General features: G+C 35.6%; 1 protein-coding gene across 1 annotated transcript in view; it reads left to right on the forward strand.

Annotated features, from left to right (window-relative positions):
* MYL3 (myosin light chain 3) overlaps positions 1-22938 on the forward strand; it is a 239613-nt gene that overhangs the window by 199076 nt on the left and 17599 nt on the right. Inside the window, exon 3 of the mRNA XM_069729137.1 lies at positions 6016-6043. Within this exon, the coding sequence (XP_069585238.1) occupies positions 6016-6043 (28 nt within the window). The remainder of the gene's footprint in view (positions 1-6015; positions 6044-22938) is intronic.

The following is a 22938-nucleotide window of genomic DNA, read 5'->3' on the forward strand; positions in this document are numbered from 1 at the left end:
TTGGTTTGGGGCCTACTATCGGTGTCTGCCACTCCTTGCTGTTCTCCTGGTTTCCTGTCCTGAAATTCCGTTTTCAGGCGCTCGTTAAGTAGTTGTTAATGTTAGACTGCATTTGGCCTACTAGTTGGGTTGGGGCCTACTATCGGTGTCTGCCACTCCTTGCTGTTCTCCTCCACTGAACAAAGCTGTGCCGCCTGTTTACTACGGTTGCCAATTTTGAACTGCATTTCGACTACTTACTGATTTGGGCCTACTCTCTGTGTCAGCCTCTCATTCCAGTTGTCCTCCACTGCAATGCCCCCTGGTTATTCCTGTGTTACCAATTTTGAACTGCATTTAGCCAACTTTATTCTTTGGGCCTATATCTGTGTTTCCTCCTCATCCTGCCCATTGCCCAGCCAGTGATAGATGAGTCTGCTGGTACATTGACCCATAACGCAACATTCCCCGTGCACGCTACACAACAACATTGTGACCCTGCTGAAAGTCAGGTTGCTCTTCCCGCATACCATACCACCTTACACGGGGACAAAGAGGAAGGTGCAGATGAAAGTGCAGGTTCCTTCATCAGGTGGGGGGAGGAATACTAGTTGGCGACGTCACTGGCACAGGGCCTCTCATAGTACGCAAAAGTGTTGCTGCCGGTGGGAGGCGCCCCCGCCGTGCAAACACACCGCTGTTCTTTGAGGGGCCCTGTGCCAGTGCCAATGCCAACGAGTGGGCCCCCCCTGCTTGCTCAGGTTCACAGCACTTGCAAAGTTGAAATACTTACCTCTCCCTGCTCCACTGCCGTGACGTGGTCCAGATTTCCTGGGCCCACTAATTACTTGAACCAGCCCTACCCACCACAACTTTAGCCAAATGACCCCCAATTTCAAATGCCTTACAATTATTATAAGGTAAATTACGCTTGACAAGCTTCATTAAGAAGAATGGATGGTTTTGACATTAAAATGAGCAGTGTAGGTGTTTTCCTGGCCTCCACTCACTGCCGACTATGCTCCCCCATTGACTTGCATTGGGTTTCGTGTTTCGGTCGATCCCGACTTTACGTCATAATCGGCCGATTTCACTCGACCCGACTTTTGAGATAGTCGGGTTTCGCGAAACCCGGCTCGACTCTAAAAAGGTCAAGGTCGCTCAACTTTACTTGTGACTATCCATCATCCTCCTGATTACATTCCAGAGGTTTTCAGTGGGGTTCAGGTCTGGAGATTGGGCGGCCATGACAGGAATTTAATGTGCTGTTGCTTAATCCACACCTTGATTGACCTAGCTGTGTGGCACGGCACATTGTCCTGCTGGAAACAACAGTCCTCAGAGTTGGGGAACATTGCCTGAGCAGAAGGAATCAACTGTTTTTCCAGGATAACCTTGTATGCGGCTTGATTTATACGTCCTTCGCAAAGAACAATCTGCCCAATTCCAGCCTTGCTGAAGCCTCCCCAGATCATCACCGATCCTCCACTAAATTTCACAGTGGGTGCAAGACACTGTGGCTTGTAGCCTCTCCAGGTCTCCGTCTAACCATTAGATGACCAGGTGTTGGGCAAAGCTGGAAATTAGACTCATCAGAGAAGATTATCTTACTCCAGTCCTCTATGGTCCAATCCTTATGGTCTTTGGCAGTCTTCAGCCTGGCTCTGCTTTGCTTCTCATTGATGATGCTTTTTTCTAGCTTTACATGACTTGAGTCCTGCCTCTAGGAGCCTGTTACGAACTATTCTTGCCGTGCACTTCACCCCAGCTGCCATTTGCCATTCCTTTTGTAGGTCACTTGATGTCATCCTGCGGTTGCTGAGTGACATTAGAATAAGATGATGGTCATCCCGGTCAGTGGAGAGTCGTTTTCGCCCTCTGCCGGTCTGTAGCTTTGTTGTCCCCAATATCTGCTGCTTGACCTTGTTGTAATGGACTGCTTTCTTAGAATTTTAAGGATGGAGGCAACATGATACTCACTGTGTCCCTCTGCTAGTAAAGCCAGAATTGAGCCCTTCTTTTCCTCACTCACGACTTTGCTTTTCTACTCCTTTGGCATGGTTAAAAGTTATGTTTTCATTCCTATTTCTTTTGGGATATTCCTAGCACTTGTTTTGCCATCCAGCTTGTCCTATTGCAGGAGGATTGTGAACACCACAGCAGGGTTTTTATACTTTCCTTCGTTAAATAAGATTTGGTTCAGGTGATCACCTAATCAGAAGCACATTAAGTAGAATGAGGCGTCCTCTGGTTGGAATTCACCTGACACTGGAATGGAAGGGTTCAGACATGGAGAGAAGCGGATTTTTATACAACTGTGCAGTGCGCTCTTCATTTTTGCCAGAGCTCTATATCACTTTTTTCCAGTGTTTTCATCTCATCAGTCTGAACGTGGATTTCTGTGGACACTTCCCAGTGGTATTTCCATCCTGGAGGTGGATGTGCAGTTTATAATGTGCTCCTCTGTACAGTGATACGTGGTGGCGGTTCTCGCATTCGTTGCTAATATTGCGCTTTATATTTATGGAAACCTTCTTAGTTTTATGTGATATTTGCAGCACTTTCTTCCCCTGTGTGCTCATTTCTGGAGGATGTGGTCTCTCCCATTTCTGTGAGTCATTGTGGGGTCTCTGCCGTTATGGTCATTGCTCGCTTTGTGTTATTATACTTCTGAAGTTTCTTATAATAAGTTGAACATTTCGAAGTCTCATTAGTGCGAGTCTGAGGGGAGTCGGGGGAGATCTGGCGGCAGTGTCTGGACCCTGTCCCAGCCTATGAGGTTAAGGTTAAATGTTCCTTAGGCACCAAAATCTGGAAAAAAAACTACGGTATTTTGCCATTTCGGGAAATGAACGTGTAAGTGGTAAGGTCAGACGGCGGCTCACCGGCGCTTTCCTTTACTTTACATTTTATGTAAATAAAGTTGAACCATTTTGTAAAGTTCAGCAATTTCCTAATATTCTTTGTATATTAAGTCTTTAGTGTTTTCAGTCAGTTACCGACATGGCGCTCTCACAGCTTGTACTGTATCCACCTCTGAAGTTACATAATGGCTCCAGGATGATACATTGTATCGTAATGTTTTAAAGTAACAAACTATCAGGACAAGAGACTCTGTTGCTTCCTGTGGGTTTACTATTTATTGTTCTGATATGTTGTGTGGCCTTCTCCCCAAAATCTGCAGACTGATAGATTGTAACAAACTCTGGGGACACATTTTTTTGGCTTCCTCTACTGACATGTTCTGAGATTTACTAACTGACTTGTCAGCCTCCTCCCTCTCTTCTATAACCTTTAGCCACAGTCCACAAATATCCCAGTCTGATGCTGGTTACCTGCGCTGATACACTGTAACAAACCATCACCGCAGGACTGAGCTTTAGGCTGTGTGCACACGCTGCGGATTTTGCTGCGGATTTGACCGCTTCGGATCCGCAGCAGTTTTCCCAAAGTTTACAGTACCATGTAAACCTAAGGGGAAAAAAAAACGCTGTGCACATGCTGCGGAAAATGCCGCGCGGAAACGCTGTGGATTATTTTCTGCAGCATGTCAATTGTTTGTGCGGATTCCGCAGTGGGTTTCAACCAGCACCAATAGGAAAGTGCTGGTGAAAAACCGCAGAAGAAACCGCAAGAAAATCCGCAGTGAAAACCGCAGCGTGGGCACATACCCTTATACTGCCGATGGGATTGAAGACTCAGCTGCCAACAGTTTTTGATGTAGAAAGTTTCATTCTTTTAATAATAACAATATGGATCCCATTTGCCATCAGCAAGAAACGATTGTAACCATCGTGAATAATTGAAGTCCAGAGTGTTAGCAATGTGCAGCAGTGTTCATGGTGCAGTGAGGAAACCTTTCGAGCTGTTCAGTGGTTACATAATATCATACCGTCTGGGATTAGCGGCAGACATGGCTTCATTATTGGTAATATTAGCGGATTAGCGGCTCCCTCCGACAGACGACTTCTCAGGACGCGCGGTGGCGGCGGCTGGATCTGGGCGACAGCCAACAAATGTTACATTTCCTTGTTAGTTTGTCTCCTTCTGTACGTACAATGTTCTACCCGCCAAAGACGGGTCACTGATACGGCGCCCAGCGCCAAACTGCAGCCGCTCCCAGAAATGCCATCCGCAGGGCAAACGGGTTTACCTTCCAAATACTTGGCCGAACGGTTTACGTTAAAATCCCTAATCACGATTTGTTACGTTGTTTTTTTTTCTTCGTTTTTTTTTTGTGCACACAAAATGGCAGCAGTGTGACTGCGAAATCAGAAACTTATCAATTTGCGTTCTCTTTGCGCATCTTTCCCATAGATTTGGATAAGAAAAACCAATAAAAACACATTTAATCCACACGTAACGCCATCAATAATGTTTTATCAATGCTAAGGACTAGGGTTGAGCGAAACGGATCGTTTATTTTCAAAAGTCGCCGACTTTTGGCAAAGTCGGGTTTCATGAAACCTGACCCGATCCCTGTGTGGGGTCGGCCATGCGGTACGCGACTTTCGCGCCAAAGTCGCGTTTCGTATGACATGCTTGGCGCCATTTTTTTCAGCCAATGAAGGGGCGTGGGCAGAGTGATGACATAGGTCTTAGGGGCGTGGACGCCTATCGCCATCTTGTCGCTTGTGCGCTGTAGCGATATGCAATGTGTAACACCAGCTTTTCAGTTCAGGGACGGACGGAGGGGAGAGAGAGAGAGAGAGAGAGAATAAATATCCCATTGGGTTTCGTGTTTCGGTCGATCCTCGACTTTTCGCCATAATCGGCCGATTTCACTCGACTCGACTTTTGAGATAGTCGGGTTTCGCGAAACCCGGCTCGACCCTAAAAAAGTCAAGGTCGCTCAACCCTACTAAGGACATCAGTAACCAGGGAGATTCCAAAATAAAAGTAGTTACACTTCAAAAAAAAAAAGGGAGCAAAAGTAGAGCTGGAAAAATGAGATAAAACAATTGTAAAAAGAAACCCCTTCACTAAATAAACTGAAGTTCCCTTAATTTACTAATTGGGGCAGAAAATCTGCAACATGAAAAATGCACAAAAATACCCCGGAGTCACCTGTAGAAATGCTCCGTCCTGCACGTCTGGTGGGAATGACATCCAGCAAGGATCTGTGGAGGGAAGACACTGCAATATTGAGCTCTTAGACCCCGATTCATCATTTGGGGGTGTTTTTTTTAATACTTTTGCTTTTTTTGTCTTGAGATATGCCTTGCTATTTTTTTTTTAGCCAAACTCTTAAAAATTGCGCACGCGGCTCATAAATTTTGCATGATGTAAAAAAAATTGATCCCATTTCCTGCCTTACACTTTGCAACGTTTCAGCGGAACCTGCAATTCGAGACCTTTTTTTTTTTATTTTGCACAAAATTCATGAACTTTTTGTGCTCCATTTTGATTAATTTGGTGCCAATAAAATCAACGATTTTGTTAAGATAAAAAAAAAAAAAAGTGACATAAATAAACCGCAAATGAAGACATGGAATAAGTGGCGCTATAATAATAAATAATAACATTTGGGCACCTTCTCTCCTCCCCAGACACTGAACCTTCCCCTTTTCTGCGCCCGTCACTGTTCTTTATTGTTCCTTGGTCTTTCCTAATATTTACCAGTCGTGGACACTTTAATCTTTATCTCTCTGGTGATGTCACATTTCACAGACTGATCATTTGTCGTCCAGATGGATCCAATATCAATATTCCGGTACTTAGTTTTAAATTCGGTCAGTAAAATCCATAAATTTGTACCAGAATAAGACGCACTCTCTTTTATCCAAAATTAATAAATAAAGCTAAAAAATTCCCCTAAATGCTCAGCACATTACCCAGCCTGCATAAAGTGGATTAATGACAAGTGTCTTTCACATTAGAAAGTATCGGTGTAAAGAATTTGTATAATTTGCATGACTTGTACGTGACTCCGCCTTCTGGACTCCTCCTTGTGCACTGCATGCTGGGAGTTGTAGAATGACTGTATTAAAAAGATGATTTACTAAAATTTGCTTTTTTTTTTTTCTAATTCCACAGATTGAATTCTCAGTAGATCAGATAGAAGGTAAGAACTGATCGCAATTTACTTTCAAATAAATAGATTAAAAAAAACAAACACAAAAAAAAATAACTTCTGTAAATCATTGGAACAGACGAATCCTCCAAAGTCTCTGCTCGGAACAGACACGGTCTATAGGGACAAGAGAGACAATGTCGTATAAAATAGGAAATTACACTTACACAACAAAAATGTCCTAGAGTAAACAAATGTGGCAAAACAAATTACCATAATAACCCAACAGGTCCGCACCAAAAGAAGAGAAACAATATATACACTTAAATTATCACATTTATTGGTAATTATTAAAAATGATAAAAGAAATAATACATCATAACACAGAAATACCCATAGAGGGGACCAAGGAAACCCCCCGCAAGAAAACATAGTAACATAGTTAGTAAGGCCGAAAAAAGACATTTGTCCATCCAGTTCAGCCTATATTCCATCATAATAAATCCCCAGATCTACGTCCTTCTACAGAACCTAATAATTGTATGATACAATATTGTTCTGCTCCAGGAAGACATCCAGGCCTCTCTTGAACCCCTCGACTGAGTTCGCCATCACCACCTCCTCAGGCAAGCAATTCCAGATTCTCACTGCCCTAACAGTAAAGAATCCTCTTCTATGTTGGTGGAAAAACCTTCTCTCCTCCAGACGCAAAGAATGCCCCCTTGTGCCCGTCACCTTCATTGGTATAAACAGATCCTCAGCGAGATATTTGTATTGTCCCCTTATATACTTATACATGGTTATTAGATCGCCCCTCAGTCGTCTTTTTTCTAGACTAAATAATCCTAATTTCGCTAATCTATCTGGGTATTGTAGTTCTCCCATCCCCTTTATTAATTTTGTTGCCCTCCTTTGTACTCTCTCTAGTTCCATTATATCCTTCCTGAGCACCGGTGCCCAAAACTGGACACAGTACTCCATGTGCGGTCTAACTAGGGATTTGTACAGAGGCAGTATAATGCTCTCATCATGTGTATCCAGACCTCTTTTAATGCACCCCATGATCCGGTTTGCCTTGGCAGCTGCTGCCTGGCACTGGCTGCTCCAGGTAAGTTTATCATTAACTAGGATCCCCAAGTCCTTCTCCCTGTCAGATTTACCCAGTGGTTTCCCATTCAGTGTGTAATGGTGACATTGATTCCCTCTTCCCATGTGTATAACCTTACATTTATCATTGTTAAACCTCATCTGCCACCTTTCAGCCCAAGTTTCCAACTTATCCAGATCCATCTGTAGCAGAATACTATCTTCTCTTGTATTAACTGCTTTACATAGTTTTGTATCATCTGCAAATATCGATATTTTACTGTGTAAACCTTCTACCAGATCATTAATGAATATGTTGAAGAGAACAGGTCCCAATACTGACCCCTGCGGTCCCCACTGGTCACAGCGACCCAGTTAGAGACTATACCATTTATAACCACCCTCTGCTTTCTATCACTAAGCCAGTTACTAACCCATTTACACACAATTTCCCCCAGACCAAGCATTCTCATTTTGTGTACCAACCTCTTGTGCGGCACGGTATCAAACGCTTTGGAAAAATCGAGATATACCACGTCCAATGACTCACCGTGGTCCAGTCTATAGCTTACCTCTTCATAAAAACTGATTAGATTGGTTTGACAGGAGCGATTTCTCATAAACCCATGCTGATATGGAGTTACACAGTTATTCTCATTGAGATAATCCAGAATAACATCCCTCAGAAACCCTTCAAATATTTTACCAACAATAGAGGTTAGACTTACTGGCCTATAATTTCCAGGTTCACTTTTAGAGCCCTTTTTGAATATTGGCACCACATTTGCTATGCGCCAGTCCTGCGGAACAGACCCTGTCTCTATAGAATCCCTAAAAATAAGAAATAATGGTTTATCTATTACATTACTTAGTTCTCTTAGTACTCGTGGGTGTATGCCATCCGGACCCGGAGATTTATCTATTTTAATCTTATTTAGCCGGTTTCGCACCACATAATTAAATAAAAATATAATGTCTCCCTACAATGTAAACTTACACGGACCTGGTGCTGAAAAAAACACCGTATGGCATAAAGCTATAATGCACCTGTAAACAGTCATAAAGGGTATTATTAGTGTAATAAACCAGTGCATATGGCATCCTCCAATAATAACATTCCTGGATGTAAACCCTGTATAACAATATTACACATCAGGTGTTCATTATATTACTCCTTGCTGAGGAGCCACATGTACATCAAATGGTAGAAGGCAGTGATGAGTGGTCAAGATTTCCCCTCTCACCCCCGCCCTACTATGGAATTATATACCCATCCATAGTAGTTATATTCCTGTACATAGGAGCAGTATTATAGTAGTTATATTCTTGTACATAGGGGCAGTATTATAGTAGTTATATTCTTGTACATAGGGGCAGTATTATAGTAGTTATATTCTTGTAGATAGGGTCAGTATTATAGTAGTTATATTCTTGTACATAGGGGCAGTATTATAGTAGTTATATTCTTGTACCTAGAGCAGTATTATAGTAGTTATATTCTTGTACATAGGGAGCAGTATTATAGTAGTTATATTCTTGTACATAGGAGCAGTATTATAGTAGTTATATTCTTGTACATAGGAGCAGTATTATAGTAGATATATTCTTGAACATAGGAGCAGTATTATAGTAGTTATATTCTTGTACATAGGGGCAGTATTATAGTAGTTATATTCTTATATATAGGAGCAGTATTATAGTAGTTATATTCTTGTACATAGGAGCAGTATTATAGTAGATATATTCTTGAACATAGGAGCAGTATTATAGTAGTTATATTCTTGTACATAGGGAGCAGTATTATAGTAGTTATATTCTTGTACATAGGAGCAGTATTATAGTAGTTATATTCTTGTACATAGGAGCAGTATTATAGTAGTTATATTCTTGTACATAGGGGCAGTATTATAGTAGTTATATTCTTGTACCTAGAGCAGTATTATAGTAGTTATATTCTTGTACATAGGGAGCAGTATTATAGTAGTTATATTCTTGTACATAGGAGCAGTATTATAGTAGTTATATTCTTGTACACAGGAGCAGTATTATAGTAGTTATATTCTTGTACATAGGAGCAGTATTATAGTAGTTATATTCTTGTACATAGGGGCAGTATTATAGTAGTTATATTCTTGTACCTAGAGCAGTATTATAGTAGTTATATTCTTGTACATAGGGAGCAGTATTATAGTAGTTATATTCTTGTACATAGGAGCAGTATTATAGTAGTTATATTCTTGTACATAGGAGCAGTATTATAGTAGATATATTCTTGAACATAGGAGCAGTATTATAGTAGTTATATTCTTGTACATAGGGGCAGTATTATAGTAGTTATATTCTTATATATAGGAGCAGTATTATAGTAGTTATATTCTTGTACATAGGAGCAGTATTATAGTAGATATATTCTTGAACATAGGAGCAGTATTATAGTAGTTATATTCTTGTACATAGGGAGCAGTATTATAGTAGTTATATTCTTGTACATAGGAGCAGTATTATAGTAGTTATATTCTTGTACAGAGGGGCAGTATTATAGTAGTTATATTCTTGTACCTAGAGCAGTATTATAGTAGTTATATTCTTGTACATAGGAGCAGTATTATAGTAGTTATATTCTTGTACACAGGAGCAGTATTATAGTAGTTATATTCTTGTACATAGGAGCAGTATTATAGTAGTTATATTCTTGTACATAGGGGCAGTATTATAGTAGTTATATTCTTGTACCTAGAGCAGTATTATAGTAGTTATATTCTTGTACATAGGGAGCAGTATTATAGTAGTTATATTCTTGTACATAGGAGCAGTATTATAGTAGTTATATTCTTGTACATAGGGGCAGTATTATAGTAGTTATATTCTTGTACCTAGAGCAGTATTATAGTAGTTATATTCTTGTACATAGGGAGCAGTATTATAGTAGTTATATTCTTGTACATAGGAGCAGTATTATAGTAGTTATATTCTTGTACATAGGAGCAGTATTATAGTAGATATATTCTTGAACATAGGAGCAGTATTATAGTAGTTATATTCTTGTACATAGGGGCAGTATTATAGTAGTTATATTCTTATATATAGGAGCAGTATTATAGTAGTTATATTCTTGTACATAGGAGCAGTATTATAGTAGATATATTCTTGAACATAGGAGCAGTATTATAGTAGTTATATTCTTGTACATAGGGAGCAGTATTATAGTAGTTATATTCTTGTACATAGGAGCAGTATTATAGTAGTTATATTCTTGTATATAGGAACAGTATTATAGTAGTTATATTCTTGTACATAGGGGCAGTATTATAGTAGTTATATTCTTGTACCTAGAGCAGTATTATAGTAGTTATATTCTTGTACATAGGGAGCAGTATTATAGTAGTTATATTCTTGTACATAGGAGCAGTATTATAGTAGTTATATTCTTGTACATAGGGGCAGTATTATAGTAGTTATATTCTTGTACATAGGAGCAGCATTATAGTAGTTATATTCTTGTATATAGGGGCAGTATTATAGTAGTTATATTCTTGTACCTAGAGCAGTATTATAGTAGTTATATTCTTGTACATAGGGAGCAGTATTATAGTAGTTATATTCTTGTACATAGGAGCAGTATTATAGTAGTTATATTCTTGTACATAGGGGCAGTATTATAGTAGTTATATTCTTGTACCTAGAGCAGTATTATAGTAGTTATATTCTTGTACATAGGGAGCAGTATTATAGTAGTTATATTCTTGTACATAGGAGCAGTATTATAGTAGTTATATTCTTGTACATAGGAGCAGTATTATAGTAGATATATTCTTGAACATAGGAGCAGTATTATAGTAGTTATATTCTTGTACATAGGGAGCAGTATTATAGTAGTTATATTCTTGTACATAGGAGCAGTATTATAGTAGTTATATTCTTGTACATAGGAGCAGTATTATAGTAGATATATTCTTGAACATAGGAGCAGTATTATAGTAGTTATAATCTTGTACATAGGGGCAGTATTATAGTAGTTATATTCTTGTACATAGGAGCAGTATTATAGTAGATATATTCTTGAACATAGGAGCAGTATTATAGTAGTTATATTCTTGTACATAGGGAGCAGTATTATAGTAGTTATATTCTTGTACATAGGAGCAGTATTATAGTAGTTATATTCTTGTATATAGGAACAGTATTATAGTAGTTATATTCTTGTACATAGGGGCAGTATTATAGTAGTTATATTCTTGTACATAGGGGCAGTATTATAGTAGTTATATTCTTGTAGATAGGGTCAGTATTATAGTAGTTATATTCTTGTACATAGGGGCAGTATTATAGTAGTTATATTCTTGTACCTAGAGCAGTATTATAGTAGTTATATTCTTGTACATAGGGAGCAGTATTATAGTAGTTATATTCTTGTACATAGGAGCAGTATTATAGTAGTTATATTCTTGTACACAGGAGCAGTATTATAGTAGTTATATTCTTGTACATAGGAGCAGTATTATAGTAGTTATATTCTTGTACATAGGGGCAGTATTATAGTAGTTATATTCTTGTACCTAGAGCAGTATTATAGTAGTTATATTCTTGTACATAGGGAGCAGTATTATAGTAGTTATATTCTTGTACATAGGAGCAGTATTATAGTAGTTATATTCTTGTACATAGGAGCAGTATTATAGTAGATATATTCTTGAACATAGGAGCAGTATTATAGTAGTTATATTCTTGTACATAGGGGCAGTATTATAGTAGTTATATTCTTATATATAGGAGCAGTATTATAGTAGTTATATTCTTGTACATAGGAGCAGTATTATAGTAGATATATTCTTGAACATAGGAGCAGTATTATAGTAGTTATATTCTTGTACATAGGGAGCAGTATTATAGTAGTTATATTCTTGTACATAGGAGCAGTATTATAGTAGTTATATTCTTGTACAGAGGGGCAGTATTATAGTAGTTATATTCTTGTACCTAGAGCAGTATTATAGTAGTTATATTCTTGTACATAGGAGCAGTATTATAGTAGTTATATTCTTGTACACAGGAGCAGTATTATAGTAGTTATATTCTTGTACATAGGAGCAGTATTATAGTAGTTATATTCTTGTACATAGGGGCAGTATTATAGTAGTTATATTCTTGTACCTAGAGCAGTATTATAGTAGTTATATTCTTGTACATAGGGAGCAGTATTATAGTAGTTATATTCTTGTACATAGGAGCAGTATTATAGTAGTTATATTCTTGTACATAGGGGCAGTATTATAGTAGTTATATTCTTGTACCTAGAGCAGTATTATAGTAGTTATATTCTTGTACATAGGGAGCAGTATTATAGTAGTTATATTCTTGTACATAGGAGCAGTATTATAGTAGTTATATTCTTGTACATAGGAGCAGTATTATAGTAGATATATTCTTGAACATAGGAGCAGTATTATAGTAGTTATATTCTTGTACATAGGGGCAGTATTATAGTAGTTATATTCTTATATATAGGAGCAGTATTATAGTAGTTATATTCTTGTACATAGGAGCAGTATTATAGTAGATATATTCTTGAACATAGGAGCAGTATTATAGTAGTTATATTCTTGTACATAGGGAGCAGTATTATAGTAGTTATATTCTTGTACATAGGAGCAGTATTATAGTAGTTATATTCTTGTATATAGGAACAGTATTATAGTAGTTATATTCTTGTACATAGGGGCAGTATTATAGTAGTTATATTCTTGTACCTAGAGCAGTATTATAGTAGTTATATTCTTGTACATAGGGAGCAGTATTATAGTAGTTATATTCTTGTACATAGGAGCAGTATTATAGTAGTTATATTCTTGTACATAGGGGCAGTATTATAGTAGTTATATTCTTGTACATAGGAGCAGCATTATAGTAGTTATATTCTTGTATATAGGGGCAGTATTATAGTAGTTATATTCTTGTACCTAGAGCAGTATTATAGTAGTTATATTCTTGTACATAGGGAGCAGTATTATAGTAGTTATATTCTTGTACATAGGAGCAGTATTATAGTAGTTATATTCTTGTACATAGGGGCAGTATTATAGTAGTTATATTCTTGTACCTAGAGCAGTATTATAGTAGTTATATTCTTGTACATAGGGAGCAGTATTATAGTAGTTATATTCTTGTACATAGGAGCAGTATTATAGTAGTTATATTCTTGTACATAGGAGCAGTATTATAGTAGATATATTCTTGAACATAGGAGCAGTATTATAGTAGTTATATTCTTGTACATAGGGGCAGTATTATAGTAGTTATATTCTTATATATAGGAGCAGTATTATAGTAGTTATATTCTTGTACATAGGAGCAGTATTATAGTAGATATATTCTTGAACATAGGAGCAGTATTATAGTAGTTATATTCTTGTACATAGGGAGCAGTATTATAGTAGTTATATTCTTGTACATAGGAGCAGTATTATAGTAGTTATATTCTTGTATATAGGAACAGTATTATAGTAGTTATATTCTTGTACATAGGGGCAGTATTATAGTAGTTATATTCTTGTACATAGGAGCAGTATTATAGTAGTTATATTCTTGTACATAGGAGCAGTATTATAGTAGTTATATTCCTGTACATAGGAGCAGTATTATAGTAGTTATATTCTTGTACATAGGAGCAGTATTATAGTAGTTATATTCCTGTACATAGGAGCAGTATTATAGTAGTTATATTCTTGTACATAGGAGCAGTATTATAGTAGTTATATTCTTGTACATAGGGGGCAGTATTATAGTAGTTATATTCTTGTACATAGGGGCAGTATTATAGTAGTTATATTCTTGTACATAGGGGCAGTATTATAGTAGTTATATTCTTGTAGATAGGGTCAGTATTATAGTAGTTATATTCTTGTACATAGGGGCAGTATTATAGTAGTTATATTCTTGTACATAGGGGCAGTATTATAGTAGTTATATTCTTGTAGATAGGGTCAGTATTATAGTAGTTATATTCTTGTACATAGGGAGCAGTATTATAGTAGTTATATTCTTGTACATAGGAGCAGTATTATAGTAGTTATATTCTTGTACACAGGAGCAGTATTATAGTAGTTATATTCTTGTACATAGGAGCAGTATTATAGTAGTTATATTCTTGTACATAGGGGCAGTATTATAGTAGTTATATTCTTGTACCTAGAGCAGTATTATAGTAGTTATATTCTTGTACATAGGGAGCAGTATTATAGTAGTTATATTCTTGTACATAGGAGCAGTATTATAGTAGTTATATTCTTGTACATAGGAGCAGTATTATAGTAGATATATTCTTGAACATAGGAGCAGTATTATAGTAGTTATATTCTTGTACATAGGGGCAGTATTATAGTAGTTATATTCTTATATATAGGAGCAGTATTATAGTAGTTATATTCTTGTACATAGGAGCAGTATTATAGTAGATATATTCTTGAACATAGGAGCAGTATTATAGTAGTTATATTCTTGTACATAGGGAGCAGTATTATAGTAGTTATATTCTTGTACATAGGAGCAGTATTATAGTAGTTATATTCTTGTACAGAGGGGCAGTATTATAGTAGTTATATTCTTGTACCTAGAGCAGTATTATAGTAGTTATATTCTTGTACATAGGAGCAGTATTATAGTAGTTATATTCTTGTACACAGGAGCAGTATTATAGTAGTTATATTCTTGTACATAGGAGCAGTATTATAGTAGTTATATTCTTGTACATAGGGGCAGTATTATAGTAGTTATATTCTTGTACCTAGAGCAGTATTATAGTAGTTATATTCTTGTACATAGGGAGCAGTATTATAGTAGTTATATTCTTGTACATAGGAGCAGTATTATAGTAGTTATATTCTTGTACATAGGGGCAGTATTATAGTAGTTATATTCTTGTACCTAGAGCAGTATTATAGTAGTTATATTCTTGTACATAGGGAGCAGTATTATAGTAGTTATATTCTTGTACATAGGAGCAGTATTATAGTAGTTATATTCTTGTACATAGGAGCAGTATTATAGTAGATATATTCTTGAACATAGGAGCAGTATTATAGTAGTTATATTCTTGTACATAGGGGCAGTATTATAGTAGTTATATTCTTATATATAGGAGCAGTATTATAGTAGTTATATTCTTGTACATAGGAGCAGTATTATAGTAGATATATTCTTGAACATAGGAGTAGTATTATAGTAGTTATATTCTTGTACATAGGGAGCAGTATTATAGTAGTTATATTCTTGTACATAGGAGCAGTATTATAGTAGTTATATTCTTGTATATAGGAACAGTATTATAGTAGTTATATTCTTGTACATAGGGGCAGTATTATAGTAGTTATATTCTTGTACCTAGAGCAGTATTATAGTAGTTATATTCTTGTACATAGGGAGCAGTATTATAGTAGTTATATTCTTGTACATAGGAGCAGTATTATAGTAGTTATATTCTTGTACATAGGGGCAGTATTATAGTAGTTATATTCTTGTACATAGGAGCAGCATTATAGTAGTTATATTCTTGTATATAGGGGCAGTATTATAGTAGTTATATTCTTGTACCTAGAGCAGTATTATAGTAGTTATATTCTTGTACATAGGGAGCAGTATTATAGTAGTTATATTCTTGTACATAGGAGCAGTATTATAGTAGTTATATTCTTGTACATAGGGGCAGTATTATAGTAGTTATATTCTTGTACCTAGAGCAGTATTATAGTAGTTATATTCTTGTACATAGGGAGCAGTATTATAGTAGTTATATTCTTGTACATAGGAGCAGTATTATAGTAGTTATATTCTTGTACATAGGAGCAGTATTATAGTAGATATATTCTTGAACATAGGAGCAGTATTATAGTAGTTATATTCTTGTACATAGGGGCAGTATTATAGTAGTTATATTCTTATATATAGGAGCAGTATTATAGTAGTTATATTCTTGTACATAGGAGCAGTATTATAGTAGATATATTCTTGAACATAGGAGCAGTATTATAGTAGTTATATTCTTGTACATAGGGAGCAGTATTATAGTAGTTATATTCTTGTACATAGGAGCAGTATTATAGTAGTTATATTCTTGTATATAGGAACAGTATTATAGTAGTTATATTCTTGTACATAGGGGCAGTATTATAGTAGTTATATTCTTGTACATAGGAGCAGTATTATAGTAGTTATATTCTTGTACATAGGAGCAGTATTATAGTAGTTATATTCCTGTACATAGGAGCAGTATTATAGTAGTTATATTCTTGTACATAGGAGCAGTATTATAGTAGTTATATTCCTGTACATAGGAGCAGTATTATAGTAGTTATATTCTTGTACATAGGAGCAGTATTATAGTAGTTATATTCTTGTACATAGGGGGCAGTATTATAGTAGTTATATTCTTGTACATAGGGGCAGTATTATAGTAGTTATATTCTTGTACATAGGGGCAGTATTATAGTAGTTATATTCTTGTAGATAGGGTCAGTATTATAGTAGTTATATTCTTGTACATAGGGGCAGTATTATAGTAGTTATATTCTTGTACCTAGAGCAGTATTATAGTAGTTATATTCTTGTACATAGGGAGCAGTATTATAGTAGTTATATTCTTGTACATAGGAGCAGTATTATAGTAGTTATATTCTTGTACACAGGAGCAGTATTATAGTAGTTATATTCTTGTACATAGGAGCAGTATTATAGTAGTTATATTCTTGTACATAGGGGCAGTATTATAGTAGTTATATTCTTGTACCTAGAGCAGTATTATAGTAGTTATATTCTTGTACATAGGGAGCAGTATTATAGTAGTTATATTCTTGTACATAGGAGCAGTATTATAGTAGTTATATTCTTGTACATAGGAGCAGTATTATAGTAGATATATTCTTGAACATAGGAGCAGTATTATAGTAGTTATATTCTTGTACATAGGGGCAGTATTATAGTAGTTATATTCTTATATATAGGAGCAGTATTATAGTAGTTATATTCTTGTACATAGGAGCAGTATTATAGTAGATATATTCTTGAACATAGGAGCAGTATTATAGTAGTTATATTCTTGTACATAGGGAGCAGTATTATAGTAGTTATATTCTTGTACATAGGAGCAGTATTATAGTAGTTATATTCTTGTACAGAGGGGCAGTATTATAGTAGTTATATTCTTGTACCTAGAGCAGTATTATAGTAGTTATATTCTTGTACATAGGAGCAGTATTATAGTAGTTATATTCTTGTACACAGGAGCAGTATTATAGTAGTTATATTCTTGTACATAGGAGCAGTATTATAGTAGTTATATTCTTGTACATAGGGGCAGTATTATAGTAGTTATATTCTTGTACCTAGAGCAGTATTATAGTAGTTATATTCTTGTACATAGGGAGCAGTATTATAGTAGTTATATTCTTGTACATAGGAGCAGTATTATAGTAGTTATATTCTTGTACATAGGGGCAGTATTATAGTAGTTATATTCTTGTACCTAGAGCAGTATTATAGTAGTTATATTCTTGTACATAGGGAGCAGTATTATAGTAGTTATATTCTTGTACATAGGAGCAGTATTATAGTAGTTATATTCTTGTACATAGGAGCAGTATTATAGTAGATATATTCTTGAACATAGGAGCAGTATTATAGTAGTTATATTCTTGTACATAGGGGCAGTATTATAGTAGTTATATTCTTATATATAGGAGCAGTATTATAGTAGTTATATTCTTGTACATAGGAGCAGTATTATAGTAGATATATTCTTGAACATAGGAGCAGTATTATAGTAGTTATATTCTTGTACATAGGGAGCAGTATTATAGTAGTTATATTCTTGTACATAGGAGCAGTATTATAGTAGTTATATTCTTGTATATAGGAACAGTATTATAGTAGTTATATTCTTGTACATAGGGGCAGTATTATAGTAGTTATATTCTTGTACATAGGAGCAGTATTATAGTAGTTATATTCTTGTACATAGGGAGCAGTATTATAGTAGTTATATTCTTGTACATAGGAGCAGTATTATAGTAGTTATATTCTTGTACATAGGGGCAGTATTATAGTAGTTATATTCTTGTACATAGGAGCAGCATTATAGTAGTTATATTCTTGTATATAGGGGCAGTATTATAGTAGTTATATTCTTGTACCTAGAGCAGTATTATAGTAGTTATATTCTTGTACATAGGGAGCAGTATTATAGTAGTTATATTCTTGTACATAGGAGCAGTATTATAGTAGTTATATTCTTGTACATAGGGGCAGTATTATAGTAGTTATATTCTTGTACCTAGAGCAGTATTATAGTAGTTATATTCTTGTACATAGGGAGCAGTATTATAGTAGTTATATTCTTGTACATAGGAGCAGTATTATAGTAGTTATATTCTTGTACATAGGAGCAGTATTATAGTAGATATATTCTTGAACATAGGAGCAGTATTATAGTAGTTATATTCTTGTACATAGGGGCAGTATTATAGTAGTTATATTCTTATATATAGGAGCAGTATTATAGTAGTTATATTCTTGTACATAGGAGCAGTATTATAGTAGATATATTCTTGAACATAGGAGCAGTATTATAGTAGTTATATTCTTGTACATAGGGAGCAGTATTATAGTAGTTATATTCTTGTACATAGGAGCAGTATTATAGTAGTTATATTCTTGTATATAGGAACAGTATTATAGTAGTTATATTCTTGTACATAGGGGCAGTATTATAGTAGTTATATTCTTGTACATAGGAGCAGTATTATAGTAGTTATATTCTTGTACATAGGAGCAGTATTATAGTAGTTATATTCCTGTACATAGGAGCAGTATTATAGTAGTTATATTCTTGTACATAGGAGCAGTATTATAGTAGTTATATTCCTGTACATAGGAGCAGTATTATAGTAGTTATATTCCTGTACATAGGGGCAGTATTATAGTAGTTATATTCCTGTACATAGGGGCAGTATTATAGTAGTTATATTCTTGTACATAGGAGCAGTATTATAGTAGTTATATTCTTGTACATAGGGGCAGTATTATAGTAGTTATATTCTTGTACATAGGAGCAGTATTATAGTAGTTATATTCTTGTACATAGGGGCAGTATTATAGTAGTTATATTCTTGTACATAGGAGCAGTATTATAGTAGTTATATTCTTGTACATAGGGGCAGTATTATAGTAGTTATATTCTTGTACATAGGAGCAGTATTATAGTAGTTATATTCTTGTACATAGGAGCAGTATTATAGTAGTTATATTCTTGTACATAGGGGCAGTATTATAGTAGTTATATTCTTGTACATAGGAGCAGTATTATAGTAGTTATATTCTTGTACATAGAGGCAGTATTATAGTAGTTATATTCTTGTACATAGGAGCAGTATTATAGTAGTTATATTCTTGTACATAGGGGCAGTATTATAGTAGTTATATTCTTGTACATAGGAGCAGTATTATAGTAGTTATATTCTTGTACATAGGGGCAGTATTATAGTAGTTATATTCTTGTACATAGGGGCAGTATTATAGTAGTTATATTCTTGTACATAGGAGCAGTATTATAGAGTTATATTCTTGTACATAGGAGCAGTATTATAGTAGTTATATTCTTGTACATAGGGGCAGTATTATAGAGTTATATTCTTGTACATAGGGGCAGTATTATAGTAGTTATATTCTTGTACATAAGGGCAGTATTATAGTAGTTATATTCTTGTATATAGGATCAGTATTATAGTAGTTATATTCTTGTACATAGGGGCAGTATTATAGTACGGTAGTTATATTCTTGTATATGGAGCAGTATTATAGTAGTTATATTCTTGTACATAGGAGCAGTATTATATTACTTATATTTTTGTAAGTAGTGACAGTATCATCATTTTTCCTCATTGCTCATGTACTGAGCTGTTTGTTTCTCTTGTCAGGGTAAATAAAATATAAAGATATGTGCTTTTTTCTGATTAATGGTAGGTGTCAGGGGGCAGTTTGAGGATCACACAGATCCCGGCACTGTCACAAAGTTGTCCCGAACCAGCGTCCCGTTGCGTCCCCTCTTCAGGATAATCACACGACTAACTGACGAGTGATGGATGAGGCTGCGGCTTCTTTTGCTACTAGGCCGGTTATTTGTAACTTCACAGTAAACATATATAATATACACATCCGATTCCAACACATGGAATATATATATATACTACGTTGGGGTGACTGCCAGCTCCGCAATAACAATAGAATCAATGGCTGCCGGTCTATTCCTGGCTTCAGGGGTGCGGTTTAACCCCTTTACCCCCAAGGGTGGTTTGCACGTTAATGACCGGGCCAATTTTTACAATTCTGACCACTGTCCCTTTATGAGGTTATAACTCTGGAACGCTTCAACGGATCTTGGTGATTCTGACATTGTTTTCTCGTGACATATTGTACTTCATGATAGTGGTATAATTTCTTTGATATTACCTGAGTTTAATTGTGAAAAAAGACGGAAATTTGGCGAAAATTTTGAAAATTTCACAATTTTCCAACTTTGAATTTTTATGCCCTTAAATCACAGAGATATGTCACACAAAATGCTTAATAAATAACATTTCCCACACGTCTACTTTACATCAGCACAATTTTGTAAACAATTTTTTCTTTTTTTAGGGAGTTATAAGGGTTAAAAGTTGACCAGCAATTTCTCATTTTTCCAACACCATTTTTTTTTAGGGACCACATCTCATTTGAAGTCATTTTGAGGGGTCTATATGAAAGAAAATACCCAAGTGTGACACCATTCTAAAAACTGCACCCCTCAAGGTGCTCAAAACCATATTCAAGGAGTTTATTAACCCTTCAGTTGCTTCACAGGAATTTTTGGAATGTTTAAATAAAAATGAACATTTTAACTTTTTTTCCACAAAAACTTTACTTCAGCTCCAATTTGTTTTATTTTACCAAGGGTAAAAGGAGAAAATGGACCCCAAAAGTTGTTGTACAATTTGTCCTGAGTACACCGATACCCCATATGTGGGGGTGAACCACTGTTTGGGCGCATGGGAGAGCTCGGAAGGGAAGGAGCGCCGTTTGACTTTTCAATGCAAAATTGGCTGGAATTGAGATGGGACGCCATGTTGCGTTTGGAGAGCCCCTGATGTGCCTAAACATTGAAACCCCCCACAAGTAACACTATTTTGGAAACTAGACCCCCTAAGGAACTTATCTAGAGGTGTGGTGAGCACTTTAACCCACCAAGTGCTTCACATAAATTTATAATGTAGAGCCGTAAAAATAAAAAATAATAATTTTTTAAACAAAAATGAAAATTTCGCCCCCAATTTTTTATTTTCCCAAGGGTACCAGAAGAAATTGTACCCCAAAAGTTGTTGTGCAATTTGTCCTGAGTACGCTGATACAACATATGTGTGGGGTAAACCACTGTTTGGGCACACGGGAGAGCTCGGAAGGGAAAGAGCGCCGTTTGACTTTTCAATGCAAAATTGGCTGGAATTGAGATCGGATGCCATGTCGCGTTTGGAGAGCCCCTGATGTGCCTAAACAGTGGTAACCCCCCAATTATAACTGAAACCCTAATCCAAACACACCCCTAACCCTAATCCCAACAGTAACCCTAACCCTAACTGTAAATGTAATCTAAACCCTAACCGTAACTTTAGCCCCAACCCTAACCCTAGCCCTAACCCTAATCTCAACCGTAAATGTAATCCAAACCCTAACCCTAGCCCCAACCCTAACCCTAACAGTAGCCCCAACTCTAACCCTATCCCTAACAGTAGCCCCAACCCTAGCTTTAACCCTAGCCCTTTTTTATTTTTTGTTTATTTTTCCCTAACTAAGGGTGCGATGAAGGGGGGTTTGATTTACTATTTATAGCGTTTTTTTAGCGGATTTTTATGATTGGCAGCCGTCACACACTAAAAGACGCTTTTTATTGCAAAAAATATTTTTTTGCGTTACCACATTTTGAGAGCTATAATTTTCCATATTTGAGTCCACAGAGTCATGTGAGGTCTTGTTTTTAGCGGGACGAGTTGTCGTTTTTATTGGTAACATTTTCGGGCACGTGACATTTTTTGATCGCTTTTTGTTCCGATTTTTGTGAGGCAGAATGACCAAAAACCAGCTATTCGTGAATTTCTTTGGGGGGGGGGGGTGTTTATCCATTTTACCAAATGCGGAACGGTATAAAGCAGTTTTATTCTTCGGGTCAGTACGATTACAGCGATATCTCATTTATATCATTTTTTATGTTTTGGCGCTTTTATGCGATAAAAACTATTTTATAGAAAAAATAATTATTTTTGCATCGCTTTATTCTCTGGACTATAACTTTTTTATTTTTCGCTGATGATGCTGTATGGCGGCTCGTTTTTTGCGGGACAAGATGACGTTTTCAGCGGTACCATGGTTATTTATATCTGTCTTTTTGATCGCGTGTTATTCCACTTTTTGTTCGGCAGCATGATAATGAAGCGTTGTTTTTTGCCTCGTTTTTTTACGATGCTCACTGAAGGGGTTAACTAGTGGGACAGTTTTATAGGTCGGGTTGTTACGGATAAGGCGATACTAAATATGTGTACTTTTATTGTTTTGTTTTTTTTATTTAGATAAAGGAATGTATTTAGGCTATGTGCACACGTTCAGGATTTCTTGCAGAAAATTCCTGAGAAAAACCTGAAATTCTCTGCCAGAAATCTGCAAGAAATCTGCATGCGTTTTTACCACGTTTTTTTTTTTGCGGATTTTTCCGGACATTTCTCAATGCATTATATAGTGGAAAATCCGCAAAAAATCTGCAAAATTAATGAACATGCTGCTTTTTTTAC

Source organism: Ranitomeya imitator, chromosome 6, assembly GCF_032444005.1.
Source record: "Ranitomeya imitator isolate aRanImi1 chromosome 6, aRanImi1.pri, whole genome shotgun sequence".
NCBI classification, from domain to species: Eukaryota; Metazoa; Chordata; class Amphibia; order Anura; family Dendrobatidae; genus Ranitomeya; species Ranitomeya imitator.